Source organism: Leptosomus discolor, chromosome 1 (assembly GCF_034619465.1).
Source record: "Leptosomus discolor isolate bLepDis1 chromosome 1, bLepDis1.hap2, whole genome shotgun sequence".
Lineage (NCBI taxonomy): Eukaryota > Metazoa > Chordata > Aves > Leptosomiformes > Leptosomidae > Leptosomus > Leptosomus discolor.
Window position 1 is genome coordinate 174865212 of NC_141391.1, and position 18005 is coordinate 174883216.

General features: G+C 37.0%; 1 protein-coding gene across 1 annotated transcript in view; it reads right to left on the minus strand.

Moving 5' to 3' along the window:
* Positions 1 to 18005, minus strand: part of OTOGL (otogelin like) — a 98522-nt gene that overhangs the window by 2903 nt on the left and 77614 nt on the right. The window contains exons 42-56 of the mRNA XM_086461918.1: positions 17266 to 17480; positions 15297 to 15438; positions 14770 to 14955; positions 14053 to 14265; positions 13044 to 13148; positions 12637 to 12744; positions 12163 to 12264; positions 10786 to 10890; positions 10655 to 10695; positions 9608 to 9671; positions 8536 to 8714; positions 8105 to 8209; positions 7205 to 7324; positions 4434 to 4479; positions 343 to 422 (exon numbers count right to left, since the gene is read on the minus strand). Of these exons, the coding sequence (XP_086318044.1) occupies positions 343 to 422; positions 4434 to 4479; positions 7205 to 7324; positions 8105 to 8209; positions 8536 to 8714; positions 9608 to 9671; positions 10655 to 10695; positions 10786 to 10890; positions 12163 to 12264; positions 12637 to 12744; positions 13044 to 13148; positions 14053 to 14265; positions 14770 to 14955; positions 15297 to 15438; positions 17266 to 17480 (1811 nt within the window). The remainder of the gene's footprint in view (positions 1 to 342; positions 423 to 4433; positions 4480 to 7204; positions 7325 to 8104; positions 8210 to 8535; positions 8715 to 9607; positions 9672 to 10654; positions 10696 to 10785; positions 10891 to 12162; positions 12265 to 12636; positions 12745 to 13043; positions 13149 to 14052; positions 14266 to 14769; positions 14956 to 15296; positions 15439 to 17265; positions 17481 to 18005) is intronic.

The window sequence follows — 18005 nt, forward strand, 5'->3', positions numbered from 1 at the left end:
AGTGGAAGCATTTCCACTCCTCTTTTAGAGTGGGATGTTATTTCGTGGTGAAGAGTTCAATGCCTTTGTTAGTTACAAGCAATTATGCTGTGTACTTTTCATTTGAAGCCAGGTGTTTTTCCAGGTAGAAGCGCTCAGTCTTTCAGCCATAGGCACAGCTAATTTCATTCCATTTACGAGTAGGATTTAACAGAGGGGTTTTTTCCATTTATTCCTAGGGTCAAAGGTCTACTTCTGAGAACATAGCAGCACTTTTTGTTTGTTGATAGCTATAACCCACTTCTTAATACTTGATTTGGTATGCCATAGGCCCAGCATCAAACATAGGTCTTTTATGCTTACCGGGCTTTGACTTATACAGTCATTTTTTCTTATGGTTGTCCTGATTGTCATTTTCTGGCAAATCCTTTCTTCTTTTTTACCTGATAAAATACAGAAAATGCATACTGAATCAATACACTTTTTGTACTGTATTTGCTGCTAAAAAAAGTGAAACTATTAGAACAATTTTAATTGTACTTTGTTTTCACTAATGTGCACACTGAAACTGTTCCTTCCATAATTAAATAATTTTTTAGGAAAACAAAAAATCACATATGTTAAAAATACTTCCTGTGCAGAATTGTCGATTTTATAGCTGACACACATGAGGCATCAAATGGCCCATTAAGTATACAGATTTTATAAATATTAAAATATTAATATGATTTTAAAATGCACATATGGCAAGACAAATATAAGCAGTTAGAAAACAGGTGTCCCAAGTAGTTTTGAATAGTATTAAAATTAATTCTGTTTTAATAGGAATATTGAATGTAAATAAGATTACAACCGTGAAGCTATTTTGAGTGTTTAAAATTTAAATAGAACTATATAACTTCAATATATTTTTGAGAAAGATGTCCTTTAAGGAAGCTTTGAAAGAGAGAGGTACATCTATATGCTAAATATGGTGCAGTGTTTACCGCCAGAACTGAAGTATATAGCACTGAGTCAGCATCCAGAAAATAGGGGAAATACTGCATTTTTAAGTACATTCTGGGACCTATTGATAGAAGATGTTTTCTTTTATTTGAAAAATAAAGCTGTACAGTGTGAAGCCATTTTTAGCATAATAAAAATCATAATATAAAACTGAAACAATTAGGTGTACAACATTTCATGCTGAAGTCTGTACCAGACTGTTATTGCTATCTGTGTAACAGCAGTTATTTAGATACCCTATTTCACTATCCATCAAAATCATCTATTAGTTTTGCTACACAACCATTCTGGACATCCAGCATATAAAATAATGAGCACTATTCAGCAGAGTTTCTCCACCTTCAGCACATGCCTTTGTGGTTGGGTGTACACAAAAAGAACAACTTTTCCATTTCCCAGAAGCCTTTTATAAGATAAATGAGCTCTGAGTAACCAAGATATTCTGCAACCACAACTCCAGCAGGTATCTAAAAATTAGGCTGGCTGCAGAGTACAGCAGGATTTTTAACCTGCTCATTGCAGGATCAAACAAGATTCTGTTATGGAGCTAGCAGATCACTCTACGATCGAAACTGTGAGCCTACAGCATCTTGATTTTCCTTACTCAGTAACACTTTAGAAAAAGAAGTCCTGTGAGATGTCCATCAGAAAGTGCTTGTCAGCGTGAATATGTGTAGGCAACACCATCTTTGTACTTCTGCAAGTCTTACAGAGAGGTATATGACATTTCAGCGTAAAAGGTGCTGATGTCTAATGAAAACTCTGCTCCTATACTTTTTTCTCTCCCACTTTCAACTATCAAGAAGATCTGCATTCAGTATCAGGTGTGTGTTTTTTACTCACTCCTTATTCGAGTAAGGAGTTTCTGTGACTTACATATCCTTAAAAGCAAAAAATTATGGTCATAATGCAACAGTTCTGTAATGGTCTGTAACTTCTGGTGTGAAGAGTATCTATTAACACATGATTGCAATTGTATGTGCATCCCCCCCAACATTTTCATAACTTTGTTATTTGTGACAAAGAAGAAATACAGCATAAATCCATGTCCACAAACGTGAGACTGGGCAGTAAGGCACACTCTTGCTCTATCTAAGGCAAAAACAGTTCAGTCATTAAATTCAGAGACCTGGGATGAGATTTAGAATCTCTTGGTAACGGTATTCAGGATGATGGTATTTTTTAAAGTAACATTTATTATTACAACTACCCTGTACAGAAAGTTCACGTAGTAAAACCAATTTTGGAAATGAACAGGAGGAAGAACCTTCAGCAGCATATACCATCAATAGATGAACCTCATTCTGAGCAGTGAACCCTAACCAGGCTTTAGAAAACCTCCAGTCTGGGAGGCCACCAGGGGATCAGCATCTCTCAGTATCAGGCCCCATACCATTAACTACATGGTAACATTTAATGGTGACAACAGCTATACACATATATCAAGCAATGCTTACACTATTATTAAAAAAAGAAAATACATTATTAAAAATAATACCTGGTTCACAATTAATACTACCAGTAGGCACTACAGGACTAATGGCAAAGGGTAATAGACCCAATCCAGAACCTGGCAGAATCATTAGGAATATAAGTTTCTCATGAAATAAAAACATTTATATATAAATGACATTTCATTAATTCTTACAGTGCCAACTGCAATTTTTCTTTTAGCAAAAGATGATGTGCTTTCCTATTAGTCTTCCAAATTTAGAAACTCTGCAGCTGCTTCAAGTCTCGCTAAAGATGGCCTAAACTTTATTACTCTCCTGGTTAACACAAAACTGGAATGATGCTTCCTTGTAAACCAAACTTTTGCAATGAGTCTCTCTATGGCAAGGTAAGAATTAAATATATGCACTCACTTTGCATGCATTGAATCAAGCTCTTTCAGAAAGATTATTTGTTCCCATTAAAACCCCAAGGTGTTGCAAGCTCTATTTGTAAGTACTGTTCTTACTGCTTCACCACAGGGCACATGCTTTTAGTTAAAAATAAAAAAAAAATAAAAATAAACCAGCATATAATTGTATGGATTATATTTGGGTTTTTAGCAGCCACCTCAGCAAGTATTTCTGAAGTATAACAATGCTTTTCCTGAATATGGCCAAAATTATAAATCTTCCTGGTCAACAGAAAACCAGTAGCCATTAATTCTTTAGACCAATTTTCTTAATAAAGCCAACTACTAATTTGGGAGGCGTTAGTTAAATATATTTCAACATAGCTTATCTCATTAGAGAAAGAATATTGATTAGTAAGATTTTAGCATAATTCTGGTGTGTGACTTTTCTATGTTGTTTCTCATTTTAAAAAAAAGTATTCTGTTGTATTAAAATAGCTTTTATTTTCCATGTTTTAGACAATAGAACAACAATGCTTGCAGTTCACTTTCAAAGCTTTGCATAACTTGGAAACTTGAGTATTGTTCTGTATTTGATAAATATGAGTATTTCCGCTTATATGACCAAGTTATTTACAATACATTGCACATTAAATTTTATTTAGTAACTGTGCAATATATGGTTATACATCTATGACTTCCTATTAAATATTATTAAGTAAAGGTTTGTCTAAAAAAAAATTCCAAAGACTAATTTGCATATATATTTTGAGTCTAATGTTGAACAAAAAAAAGGCCAAAAAAGAGGGAGAGGATTTTCTGTGGCATTCAAGTTCTTGTTCTACACAATTAGTTTTACACAACCGTGTTTTATGTTTATGTATACATAATGATATACTTTGATAATAAAACCTTTGCTAGTCAAAACTGCAGAGAAAATCAGTTTATTCTCAATTGACTTTTAAGATTGTATATATTGTGAAACCTTTATATAAGCCTGCGTCACAATTCATCGTATTTTGAAGTTACACACTCAGAAAAAGTGAATGTATTCCGAGATATTAAAAAGCCAAATTTATATAAGGGTTGCTAACATCACTATTACTGTAACTTTTCCTCATTTAAAAAAAAAAATATATATATATATAAATTATTCCAGTATTTTGGCCTAGAAAATACGTACTAGTGGTATATAATAAATTGGTAAGTTTGGAGACTATCTCAAAATGTCATTGAATTAGGAATCAATTTCAGGGGGGAAAATCCATATCTTTTACAGCGAAAATCATATAGGCAATATTTTAGACAGCTTAGCAATGAAGAAAATGTATTCATTGTTTTCATCAAAATAACTTTTCATCTTCCACAGGTTATATTTGGAGAGATTTGGTTATACTCCAGAACAATAATGTTAAAACTCACCAAGTCAGCAGCCAAATGAAGCAAGACCTTTTAATAGGAGTAGTTAGGTAACTCTAACAATTTTATGTGATTTGTTGGGGGACTGCATGCTTTTTCCTTTTTTATGTCCCAGCAACTGAAGTTAAAATACAAGCCCTCGAAAACCAAAGCCAAACTAGCACATATTGCAGCCTTCATCACTTACACGTCTTGCAGCAGCCATCATTATACATCTGCACAATTCCTCCATTCTAGGGAAATAAAAGGAGAATATATCAAAAAAGACTGTGCCCAATGCAAAGGTGAATTGTATCTCAAGACATTCCATGTTTTAAAGATGTCCAACTCATAAAAAATAGTGTCACTGCAATGGAAAGAGTTACACAGAGGCGTATCAGCTGAAGGTTTGGGTCACAAATTCTTTACAGCCTTTGACATTGAAAATGAACTCGCCACTGCTTATCTGATCTGATCTAGTCTCTTTTGATTAAGCCACTCAGTTTCTATAAGCATCCTTTTATATCATCCACTACCATCTATTTTTCTACCACTGAGATTTATTAGGATAGTTTAAAATATTCATGTGTGCAACTTTGCTGATGATGTAAAAGGATTTACACCTAAATTAATTTAAATTTACAATTAATAAGTAGCTCTTTACAACATTAAATATATATATATTTATATATACACACTTTTGAAAGAGAACTTTAACTGCAGAATTTCAGAACCATTGGTGTGCTCAATTATTTTTCTCAATTATAGTCTTTGTTATTGATTTCTGCCAAAGTTGCTTGTTAGCTAGAAAGTAAAAATGTATGAAAATAAAGAAAATGTCCTTTTGAAATTAAAAAAGAGAATGAAAGAGAGAGAGACAGAGAGAGGCTGTCAGAATCTGACAGAATGAGTAAAAGCAAGAAACATGCCCACAATTTTAGTGCGTAGCCCAGGACTGCCTCTCGAGCAAACAACTGAACATAAATAGCACTCTTAGATAACAACAGATAAAAGACATTTTTAAGCTTCCATCATTTCATACCAGCATGTATTTTTTATCTCATTACAGAAAAACTACTGAATAAGTTGTTCAAGAACTTCTTAAATGAGCAGTTAAACCCTCAGCCTCTTAAATCCATATTCCTAAATCATCCTGAGCTGCCTGTCAGAAGAGCTTTTTCCTCAGCTGCGGGTTCAAATTGTCCTAGGTTACAGTGTAAAATGTGCCTCCCCCCCCAAAAAAAAAGTATTCTATGACCATCTTCAGGAGCTGTTGAGACCAGGTGGGGCGGTGCTCCCTGCCTACCCCCTCTGGACTATCTCCTGTTACTGGGCACAACGATGCCTTACCGCCTGACCCATCGGTAACTCGCTCCTGGGCTATCTCCTGTTAATGGCCCATCAAGGAACTGCCTCACGACTCCCCATCCCATTGTGAGATGCTCCGCCCGGGGGGGAAGGAGCCAAGCAGTCCATGATAAATACAAACTGAGATCTCGAACACCTTAGCAGCCTTCTTCCACTGGATTCCCACAGGAGTTTTTTCCCCCACTGGAGTTCCAGAGGACAAGAGCTACCTACCTACCACTGGACCTTCGGAGGAAGACCAGACCCTTTTACAAGATCACTGCTTCCACAGAACTACATCCATCGCTTCAGGAGGACTGCAGCCAGCATCTTATCGTACTGCTACTGCCACCCTAACAGGGTGTCAGGTTGTATTTCTGACTCTGTCAGTGTAAACCAGTGGGTTGGGGGGGTTTTCTGCCTTGTGTTATATATATATATATATTAGTAAAGAACTGTTATTCCTATTCCCCACATCTTTGCCTGAAGGCCCCTTTAATTTCAAAATTATAATAATCTGGAGGGAAGGGGGTTGCATTTTCCATTTCAAGGGAGGCTCCTGCCTTCCTCAGCAGACACCTGTCTTTCAAACCAAGACACAAGTCTACACTCAGAATCTCTGAAAAACAGGTCAGACTGATTCAGGAAGTTAATTTTAGGGCTCCATTCTTTAAAATCTTAACCATTATTACTAGGGAAAGATCCTAATAGATAGTGACAAAAGGGTTCCAAGGAAGAAACTCGAGCATGACGTCAAAGTAGAACAGACATTGAACAGACATTAATTTTAGATAGAATTCCTTCCTCAGGGTTGGAAGAAATAAGGACTTTTTCAAACAAATGCAATGGATAAGTAGGACTTGTGCTAAATTTATAACCTGTAGCCAAGACAGCAATGGTACTTACACTCTCTACACGTATATTTATTTTATTATTATTTGTACCTTTTATTAGATATATGGTGTACTGCAGGTGCAAGAGTTACAAGAAATATTATAAAATCAGAGAAGTATTAAATTGTAAACAAATATTTAATGTATGTGAAGCATCCACATTCTTCAAACCAGTTTTTATGGATATGCCAAATTTACATTTTTAGATATATGCTGTAGGTAGATACCCTTTCATGTATGGTAGATATTTTTTGTTATGTTATACAAAGTTTAGTTTAAAGATGATAAAGTTTGTATATACTCTGTCATCTTTCTAATCTTTGCACAACTTAGGGAATTTTTACTACAGACCACTTTTATATGTAGCATTTCTGAATTGCTTGATACAATTTATTTAGTGTATGTGTACTACAAACTTGGCAAAGTGTTATTCCAAACTAAAATTAAGACATGATGATTAGCACTTTATATAGCGGTATCTCAAGCATGATTCCAATTCCACAATATTTTAAAAGCAGTCATCATTAAGACTCAAAACAAACTTTCGTGCTCCTCACAGATATTTTGTCAGTTGAAAAGCAAACAGGAATGTAGAAAACAAGACTGTAAATTGCTCGCTTACATGTTTTTACTTACCACTTTTTTAATTCAAAGGAAGTGTGTGAGGTATGTGTGCGTTGTCAAGTGTAAGCCAAACTCCAGATCAGTTATTGTCACTTACCTCCCCCAAAATACAAACCTTTGTACATTCAGTGTCATTAAAAGGGGGGCAGACAACACTTGATCCCAGTATGATAGCCCCTGCAGCAGTCTTTGCACACTTGTAGTTGGTGCAGTTGGAGCTCCAGGTGCTTCCTTCCTGAATATAAAAAACAAAACCATTGTCAGGAAAGACAAAACATTTCAGCTTTGTCTCCAGCCCCAAACGTCTGTAAAAGTGGTGCCCTCATGCTGTAGTACCTACTGGAGTAGAAAGTTTGTTGCAGACCACCCATAGATGGCAAAGGGAAAGACCATCCTCTAACTACCAGTGGCTACTCCTCTCTGGAGCCATGGCTCTACTCTCCAGCATGCTGCTCAGCATGGGTGTCCTAGTGCAGAACAAAAGGGCTCTGTGCCAGGAAAATGTCTGATCATTTCCAGTGCTCTCAAAATAAGTCATGGCCACATCAAAATTTCCTTGTATGTGGATGCTGGAACACACCGTCAGGATCCTGAACCCTGCAGTGCTTCAGTTTGCACACTTCCTTTCTGTCAAAACCAGTAAGAGGAGAAGAGTGGCCCTGGGAAAACGGCGACATAGGAGTCCTGATGTGGCCACAGAAGCTCCCAGTTCATCTAAGACAGAGTATATGACTTAGAGTTACAATTTGAACCCTACCCTGCACTTAGAGCGTATCCAGCTTTAAGGGATAGTTGTAGAAAATATTACAAATGAAAAGGTATTCACCTAGTGTGAAATGGCAGGAATAAACACACTTTTTTCATGTCATGTACCATAAATAGTCCCTAAGTGCGTACCCAGCGGTAAAGAGGTATGAAGCAAGACTGACATCATGAGTTAGCTCAGAAGTGACTGTCAGACACCCGTTTATCATATCATTATAGTTATTTTCTATCTTTGTCTAGAGGCACTTACTTCATACACAGTTAGCGTTCCATTTTCTGTATGAAAAGAGCAGGACACGTTTTGACAGGTACCACAACAAGTATGGTGACTAGAGGAAGGAATGTATATTTGATGCTGGAAAGAAAGGAAAGCAAAAAAAAAAAAAAAGAAAAAAAGTCTTTTTTAAACATACAGTATGTGAAAATTCATTGATTTCTGAAACTAAAAAAACCAAGGTGAATGAATGGATGGATGGATGGCTGTGTTTACATACGCTGCTCGAAATTACCTCTCAAAATAATCCCGGAGACAAAAGATACACATCATCACTGTTAAGTTCTCAAGTGCTTGCTAAGCAAACATCTTGCTAAGAAACTAGCAAAGTCTTCACTTTGACTTTTATCTTAGTTGTGTAGTTGTGCTCACAAATTGCATCATTCCTGTGTTTTAAGAATACTCACAGCTTCACATTGCTGGGAACAGTTCGTCATTGTAAAATTCATGGCATTGTATCCTGTGTTCTGGTCTTTTTCTGGTAAACACTGTACAGTGTAACAAAGGTCTCCATCCAAGTACTGAATCACTGACTGGCCAGGATTCAGTACTGTGACCTCTTGGAAGATGCACACATCATCCTTCTCTAACACCAAAAGAAATAAATGTTACCAGATGGGGAAAAAAAAAATCATCAAGCAAATTAATATAATCACTGTGAAGACAAAAGTAGGGCAAAGTCCTGTGCTCTGCAAATGTATTCTAACTTCTAGATTTTGTGGTTTCAATTCCTAAACAGGGCGAGGAGGAGGTATATTTCAGCTTAAGAAAATGCTACAAAATGCAAAACTACCTAAAATTGATAATGTTCCTACTATGGGAGTAAAAAAAAAAAAATCTGTTGTTCTTATTGTTAAATATTGTTCTAATATTTAACACTGGGCTAAGTACACTGTATGAATTATTCTGCACATCACAAAATGTAGCCTTTTTGTCAATTAAATTGGTATGGCTGCAATTACCTGTGGGACAGTAGTATGCTCAAGCTGTACTGTAAACGTGGGCTTTGCTCCCGGAGGCAGTCTAGCTTGGGCTGCAGTCAGGGGTGCAGCATACCTCAAACACCCTTGTGCACAGTACAGCTGAAATCTAGTCTACACGGGGTGGCTGAGTGAGGGAAGGGAGCAAAGGTCTCATTTTAAGACTGGACTAGGAGCAGTTGCACCGCTCACACTCAGCTAAGGTTCACAACCTGCTTCCTATATGCCTCTCACCAGAGACACCGTACCTGACTCTCAAAGTGTGGGCAGTTTTACAACACTCTGACACCCCGCCAGAAGCGAGACAAAATGGATGGGTTAGCAGATAAGGCACCATATTCAGAAAAGAGAGCATAATTGCATAACTAGGTAGACACCCATGCAATCAAGACAAGAGTGTTTATGTTTGAGAAGCTTATTATGGTCCTATTTCTGCTTTCTTTGCATGCTCCTTTTACTAAAAACTAAAACAAAACAGCTAGGAATACGAAAAAGTTACCACAAATGTAGTGAGTGCATCCACAAGGACTGGAAACACTACTATCTATTTTTTTAACTTCTCCCTGAGTAGAAAAAGATTAAAGAGTTTGCAAAGCCATGCACAATTAAATGTAGTGCTAAACAGACAATTTTTCTCTTAAAATGTCAAATATTATTTTCATCACTTCCACCCCTGCTTTCACAATAGAGAAAAATTGCAATGTACTCAAGAAACAGCAGCATGCTCAGAGTTATTTAATCTATGTATCTCTTAAACAAGAGCAAAGCACTTCATTTTCTCTAGGAATGAGTATGAATAGGAGAGTTGCAAAACAGCAATTTTTCCTGAGATACAAAGTTATTTCAATAATAAACATATTAGCAAAAGACTGCCTTCTATGAATTTTCTTCCAAAAGATAGATGAAAGCTATTCAAATTTGCAACTTCTGTTTAGACTTTACATTATGCCATCTTCAGATAAGAAGGACAAGCTACAGGCATTTGATGGGGATAAAACCCCTGTCATTATGGTAATAGTGGGAGTTTGAACATTAACTTATAATTATTTTCCAGATCACAGTCCCTATTAAGAGAAAGTATGTGAGGAGCAAAATATTTATGACTTCTCATATCAGCTAAATTAAATAATGTTAAATCATTTAAATCAAAAGCATAAATGTTTAACAAAATAACACATTTCTCCAGATGATACAGGTGATCATGAAGCTCATTCCTCATTAATTATTAAAAACAATTGGGAATTATTTACATAGAAGACCTTCCCAGCATATTGTTTTGATTCAACATTGAACAGAATAATATTACAGTTTCTTTTCTTCTTTTGACATCTTAAAACACACGAAGTGAAATTTCCCCAAAGAGTAGTTGACAACACTGTGCAGACACTTGATGGAGTTAGAACCTTGAACTGGGGACTGGGAGGCAGTCTCAGCCTGTCCCTGTTCAGCCCCATCACCCTTTACAACTGATTGAAACGAGGAATGGAAAGGAAGGAGTAAGAGGGCTGAACAATATTAATAAAAATATCTAAAGGACAGTGCTTACCAATTTACAGGTCAGCATAGTAGTGTTTTCACAGCTACATTCTGAGAACAGAACAAGAAAACCATATTAGTCAGTTAGCTAATTGTTAGCTTTTGTTAACAGCAGTGACTAAGGAATAAAGCAATTCTTACCGCAGTGCCATTCTGGACAACACTGCCCAGGTATTTTTTCCTTCACAAGTGTCATGTCATCTGTGCAATTCATAGGAGGCTCAGAACAAAGATTTTCATCGCAAACTAAATGGGGGGGAAAGACATGTATGAGAATTTACTCAAATTTCCTTTGAATTTTCCAGCTTATATTTCTCTTGATAAACGATTTTTGAAATAATGACATTTTAAAATTATTTGTTTGTTTCTTAAACATCTGAATTATACTTGGAACTGAAAAATAAACAAAGATTTTCAAAAGTGCTTTTAGTTGCCCTAGAAGATTTTTAAATTTTCAGAAAACGTCACACAGGAATCATTTAATATTCTTCCTACTTCAGAGTCACTCAAACCGATAACCAGTACCAAAAGACAACTAATATCACAGCTTTCGAAAAACATGGTGGTCTTCTTTTCTCTCAGCTACAAATGTGCTGTAGAGCACATTTCTACAAGATAACAGGGAGCAACTGCTCTCTTGGGATGACTCTGGTAAGGAAATAACTGCCTGTCTTATTGGAGATGGCTTCCTTGGGCTCTGAAAGACCACATACCAAGATCTGACTTTCTACCTGCCTGAATTTGGCAAAATCAGTGCCAAATGCCTTTGCAGAAACTTTTACCTGGGTGCAAGTGCTAGGAAAAGGAAAGGACCAAATTATCGAATCACCTGAAGTAAAAATTACTAAGCTGCAAACTTTCTGGAAGACAATTTAATTAATCGAAATTACCCAAAGACTGCAATAGGACAAGAGTTAACCTAAATCAAGCAGTTACACTTGTAGATGTTACTTAAGAACATGTAACACAATTTCTGCATTCTATGAGGCTACCAAAGAGACTACATTACACCACAAATGTTTTTCTTCTGGCAGCTCATTGTTTGAGCAGTCAACCCAGCAGTATTTGAAACCCTTGGCCTACTCCCCCTAAAAGCTAAAAGTGCAAAGAAACTGCCTAAACACTGATGAACGGTGCAACAGAGGAACAACAACATGGAAGCTGTATTATTACAGGTGTTTTAATATGTGAACTATTGTATATTTATACTCCAAGGATGGGACTCAGTTCCACATTAATATATTTGTATTTAGATAGTTCCACATTAATATATTTGTATTTAGATCACCCTGGAAGTAGCTATATGCTGTCTGAACTAAATAACCTCTCCAGACTCCATTGACCACCATGGAGTAAACCAAGAACTCTGAACCTACCTCAAATGCAGACACCCTCATTTAGATCTCTTAATCTCTGTCTGAAGCCCACCCTAAATGCTGAATCAAAAAAATCTCCGCACACACACAGTCACTTATACTAAGTTTGGTAACGTATTGAACTGCCAAGAGTTACACTCACCGCAGTAGTAATGAGGACAACAGTAATGTATGGTATTAAGGTCTACAGTGAGAATTTCTCCTTCATTACACAAGGGGACAGGCTCAATACAGGATTCACAAACTAAATTAAAATTAAAAAAAATCAGACATTTGCAAAGTTTTAAATACTAAAAAGTTAGGACATGTGAATTCTGTTTAATAGACTATATAACAAGTCATATTATGTTTGTTTCTTGGATGACAGAGCTTTTATGGATTGACGTTCAAATACAAAAATATTACAAAGTTCAAGTATGATGTTCAAAATTATGTTGGAAATAATAGATCTCAAAACCCAAGAGTAATTCATGCTCCAGTCAGCCTGACCAGTGTGAAGTCTCAGTGACCTCTCCAAGAATTCCTGGCTTAAGTTACTAGGTTTAGAACTACAGACTGGTTTTGTAAATACTTAACTATTCCTTAATTATCAATAAAAATATTAGAGGCTTCTTACCACAGATATAAGAGAAACAACAGGGATCTTCCTGTTTTGCTTCAACAATAAATTGATCTTCTCTGCAGTCCAGCTGGGAAGTATTGAAACAAACTGAAGGATCACATTCTGTAGGATGTGAAATAAACACTATTTTAAAAAGAGTCACAGAAACAATACTGCAGAGGTAAAGTTATTCTTCATCTACTTAGTAAAACAAAATACCCCAAATTGACTGTACATCAGAAGTGAAAAACATAAACACAAAAAAATATTGAACAATGTGGAAAAAATACATCATTACCTGGTGCTACTTACAATGTCCCATTCTGTTAATAATCGAAACAACTTGTAAGGCAAATTTTCTTACAACACATAATACAAGTGTGGAAAATGTCCCAGTAACTGTGTTTTTGTATTTCCCTTACCACATCGGTACTGTGGACAGCAGGACAGGGGGTGGTAGCCTATGACTAATTTTTCATTGGGTTTGCATGTTGGAATAATGGCATCACACAATGACATGTTACATTCTGTGGGACAAAAAACAATCAATTTAGATGTATTTGAACAGATACAAGTGCAAGTCCTATAGCTCAAGATATTTACACTGTCTAGTACAGAGATCCACAAACTCAGAGCAGCCCAAGTCAGCTTGAAGTGTACTCCATACCGTCACGTAGACCTTCGAGCTCAACCCAGGGCTGGTATAGCTCCGTTCATGTGGCACTGTGCAAGCAGAGCTATATCCCTCTTAAAGCAGGTATTTACTTGCTCTGCTTCCTACACATGAAGACAGCTAAAATGTCCCAGTGAACATATTCCCTAAACAAACTGACAATACAGTGTTGGTTACGGGTATCTAACTCATGAGTAAAAGGACCATATCAGCTGGACAATTTGTTCTCATTTTCCTTAAAGACGTTACGAAGAAATAAGTTATCTTTTGCTTACCATTTTAGGAGCAGTAAGCTTATTCTTTTTTCTAACAACCATGGCTAGAGAGAATATCAGTATTCAGTGATCAGTTCACAGAACATTGGTTCTGGGAAACAGCAGCAGGTCAGAGGATACTGCTTTTGACACCAAAGCACTAATAAGAAAAGCAAACAGGCTCTGATGACTGCCCCAATTACCAAGGTAGTTCCGTTATTGAGTATTTATCAATTTCTTTTGAAATTTCACCCAAGAGCTTAAAAATTCGTTTTTAACAGAAGTTTTGTTTCACTAGCGGCCTTCTAAGAAAAAAAAAAATTATTTCAGTGAGTCAGTTCTTCCAAAGAAAAGAAGCCTGTTTTGCTGGCCCAACCAGCCACAAGTACCTAAAAATCACTTCTGAAAAATGTTTCCTTGAGCTCCCTCTAAAGATTGTCATCTGCCAGTGAACAGCAAGCACTTACCTTACGTCTCTGTTACTGAGACAAGCGCGGTACGTACCACAAACTTTCTTTGGGCAGCAAGCTTTCTCTTCTATGACATGGATGATAACTTCCCCTTCTCTTTCACAGACTGGTGGTGGATCCTCATTGCATTCAGGTTCTACAGCAACCACGCTTCCATTTTCTAAACAGTTGTACATGCAACAGCCTCTCATGGACTCATTCCAAATCTCTCCAGAAGAGCGGGGTTGTCCTTTGTTATCCGTACAAGCTGAGAGAAAAAACATTATATTCCTTCAATGAGTAGAGTGCACAGATTTCCTGCAAGCAACTATGAATTTCATAAAATTATTGCATAAAATAAAAATTCTGTGGAGCATTATGAAGGAAGGAATCCAAGAAATCTGAGAAAAGATGATGACCTTAAAAACCCCAAATGAGCAAAAGCTTTGCTATGGGTGAAAGTAAATACTGAGGGCGAGGGAAAGAACCTGCCTATGCTATTCCTTCCTGGGTACTCCAGGAAAGAAAGCCTGGGAGATACAGAAGAGTGACAGTCAATTTTCCCCAACGGAAGTACATCAGCGCTGGGTCTTGAATCCAAGAGAACTGAAAGCACAAACTGCTGCAGCCTGAGATAAACCTAGACTTTGTTGAAGGGAGCTGTACCAGATTCACACTTAGGGAGGACTGACACAGAACTCAAACATCGCTTACATTGAGCTGCAGTTAGTATTATCATATCTGCAGAACCACTCTGTCCAGCTGCACTTACTGCATTTTTCTTCTGGTATACAGAGGTCAGAGTCTGTTCTATGCAGAATAGTGCCATTTTTACAGACACAGTCTTCCCTTAAATAGGAGCAGGGAGAATCTTCATAGAACCATTTATTCAGGCATGTCTTTGCTTCACAGGGTTGCACACAAGGCTGGTACTCCTTGCCTTCAGGACAACTCAATGCTGCAAATCATAAAAACAGGACATTGAGTGCTGCTGTTATTCTTTCAGCATTTCATTAGATAAACAGGTAGTACGAACAAGTGAGTGTATCATAGAAATCGTGTATTTATATTTTTAACAGTACTTTAGGTAAACAACTCATTCAATTAAGGTTAAAACTGATTCATGACACTTTGACTAAAACAATACATCTTAAGAACTTGTACCCTGATTTACTAATTCTGTGATAGAATGAGATGGTACTTACGAAAACAATAGAAAAAAAAATATTTTTAACTCATCACTAAACACTGCAGCAGTGTAAAGCCACATTGGGGTATAGAACACGGCTATCTGCTTACAACAGTAATCAGGTGTCCTCCATTTAATGCAGATGTTGTGCTTGTTGCATAAAGCCACATACGCAGAAAGTGCATCACACTCATAATTCCAAAAATAAGTACTGTTGAGCCACATCTTCTCACAAAACTCCTGTGGTGACACCTAGAAACATAATGTAATTGAGAATTTACAAGTAGAAGAGCTTTTTGTAATTAAAATTAATCATTAGTTACAAGAAATAATACAGCTGCAAGGGAAAAAAATCACGAGCAGTATCTAAAGGAAAAAATACCATTTTTTCAGAACACTCACTCTGCAAGACTTAAACTGCCAGAATTTTTTATGTTCATTAGTAGGCACAGAACACAGTTCTTATGTGAAACTACTTACAAGAATTTTTGCGGTATAGCCCTGCCAGCTAAAAGTCAACAATCTCAGCTAAACATTGCTGCTATACCTTCCATAAACTCCTGCTGTGAAAGAATTATTATTGAGTGCTCTGTTTCTGTGTCTACAGGACCTGATAGCCTTTGTTACTGGGTCTAAATGCAGGTGGTGCAACCTCTCTTATTTCTGTTGGTTTTATTTGCATAAGCTTATAACAAGGTGGAAAAAGTCAGATTTTATTTCATTCTGCCTTTCCACTACTCTGCTGCAGCCCAGCTCTCCTTGTGGTTTCAGCAAATCAAGCAGTCGCTCACTTCTACCGTAGAGTTCATTACACTGGTGACTCTGTTACCTGTCCTTGTGCAGTTGCTTCACGCCCATGAAGAGCACGATACACTCCATCCACTCTGGCTCTGCCACCATCATGTGTATGAAAGAAAGCAAGTGATGAACCAAGTGCTTGGCAATTTTGATGCTATGTCAGGATTTGCTATAAACCAGGAAAAGATGCAATTGCATTGTACCTGAGGCTGTGAGAGTTCTCCTGGAAATGTATATGAAGTAGGAATTCTGACTGTTCAGGTTCCCTTTAATTATTTTTAAATGAGATATGTTAAAACAACTATGAAAAACTTTCTGCTACCCACTGGTGCTGCTCTCCCTTCTTGATTCCAAACTGCTTCCTACTGCTCCCTCCCATTAAGTTTCTGTGGCAAATATCTATCAATCCTTTAAAAAAAAAAAAAAAAGAAAAAAAAAATCTCTTTAACCCCTTCCTTTCAGAAGAACACCCTCCATTTTTTTCTGCCTGGCCGAAGTGAGGAGAGGTCTTGAAGGTTTGAAGGAAGGGGCTCAGCTGCCTGCAATACCTTTAACAGCAGTTGTCTGTGATGAAAACTGAAGAGTAACACAACACACACCGAGGGTGGAAAGGCAGAACAGCAAGAAGTAAATCAGGATTCTGGACACTTCTATCTCTGAGAAGGAAAGAGCCACTTGAGTAATTAATCCTTTTTATTTTGAATTAAGTGGGAAAAGTGAAAAAGACCTCAGAGATCTGGAGCTTCCTCGTTTCCCGTTCCAGGAAGCAGCTGTACTGCACTACCTACCTCTAGTGGTAGTCCGCATGCTACAGCTCTATCCCCGTTAGAAAGCAGCGTCCAGAAACAAATGATGATGATTTCTGTAAGAAATGCTACCAAATTGGCAATGTAATAGTGACTATGTCACAATTTATTTAACTGGAAATTTCTTTAGTCCAGTCAGTCTCAGACTGCGTGAGTTGCTGCTGCAGAAGCATGAGGCTTTCTGTTCTACTGTGTTAAGCATTTATTAAAAATAACTCTTTTGGAATCTGTTTGTGTTGAGATGATGATCTGGTGTCTCTCCTTTGAGCTTTGCCTACTAAATAATTTAAGAAACAGCACGGAGATCCATATAGATGTGTGTTTACAGTGGACAACATGACAAAAGTATCAAAGCCATCCATCCCGTTGCCAACCCATGACAATAAGCAGAATGTAAAAAATGTCCACATCTCTCTCACTCTTTTCTTAATTATACATCTTTTATTTAGTTTGCACCTCTGATCTTCATACTTACTTCCTTGTGACAAGGGATGAAAATGCTTCTGTTTAACAGTTCCATACAATATGTGCAGTTATCTTCAGTACAGTTTCTTACTGGCCTCCTGGTTGTTACATCAAGTGATTTGTCGATTTCCCAGCTCCTAATGAACACTTCGATTTCCTCCATATTTGTAATTATGGTCCTGTTTTGCATTTTCAGGTCATCAGTAGGATCTCCATTACACACCCCTGGGGACAGAACATCCCATTCAAATCACAAACATGCCATATTACTTCCTTTGGGCAAGAAAAGTGCGCTTGACAAGTTTGCATCAGGCTCACCTGTGAGACTTAGTCATCTGAATTTATAAATGAAAGCAGCTATATGTCCCCTGTAGTTCCAACTTTCTACTTGTAAGTTTAGTTGTCAGCTCAATAGCAAAACAAGCAGATCACACAAAACAAGTAATGATACATTTCCCAACAATGAATTAACTTTTGACAAAAACTGCTACCAGGATGTGCTGTTAAGTGTAGTAAATTCACTGACAAGGCACCAGATTCTGAGCTCATTCTACTGAATAGCAGTCAGCTCCATGGGAGTAAATGGCTTTCAGATTAACTGCATGTTGCTGATGATTTGACACTGTATTGAAACTTAACTGAAATTCTAAAACATTCTAAATGCAAGAAGTTATGAAAGGAATGTTTTGATGAACAAATTGCTTTACCTAGAGAAAAGATCTTTCTTACTCAATTTTTTAATACAAAACC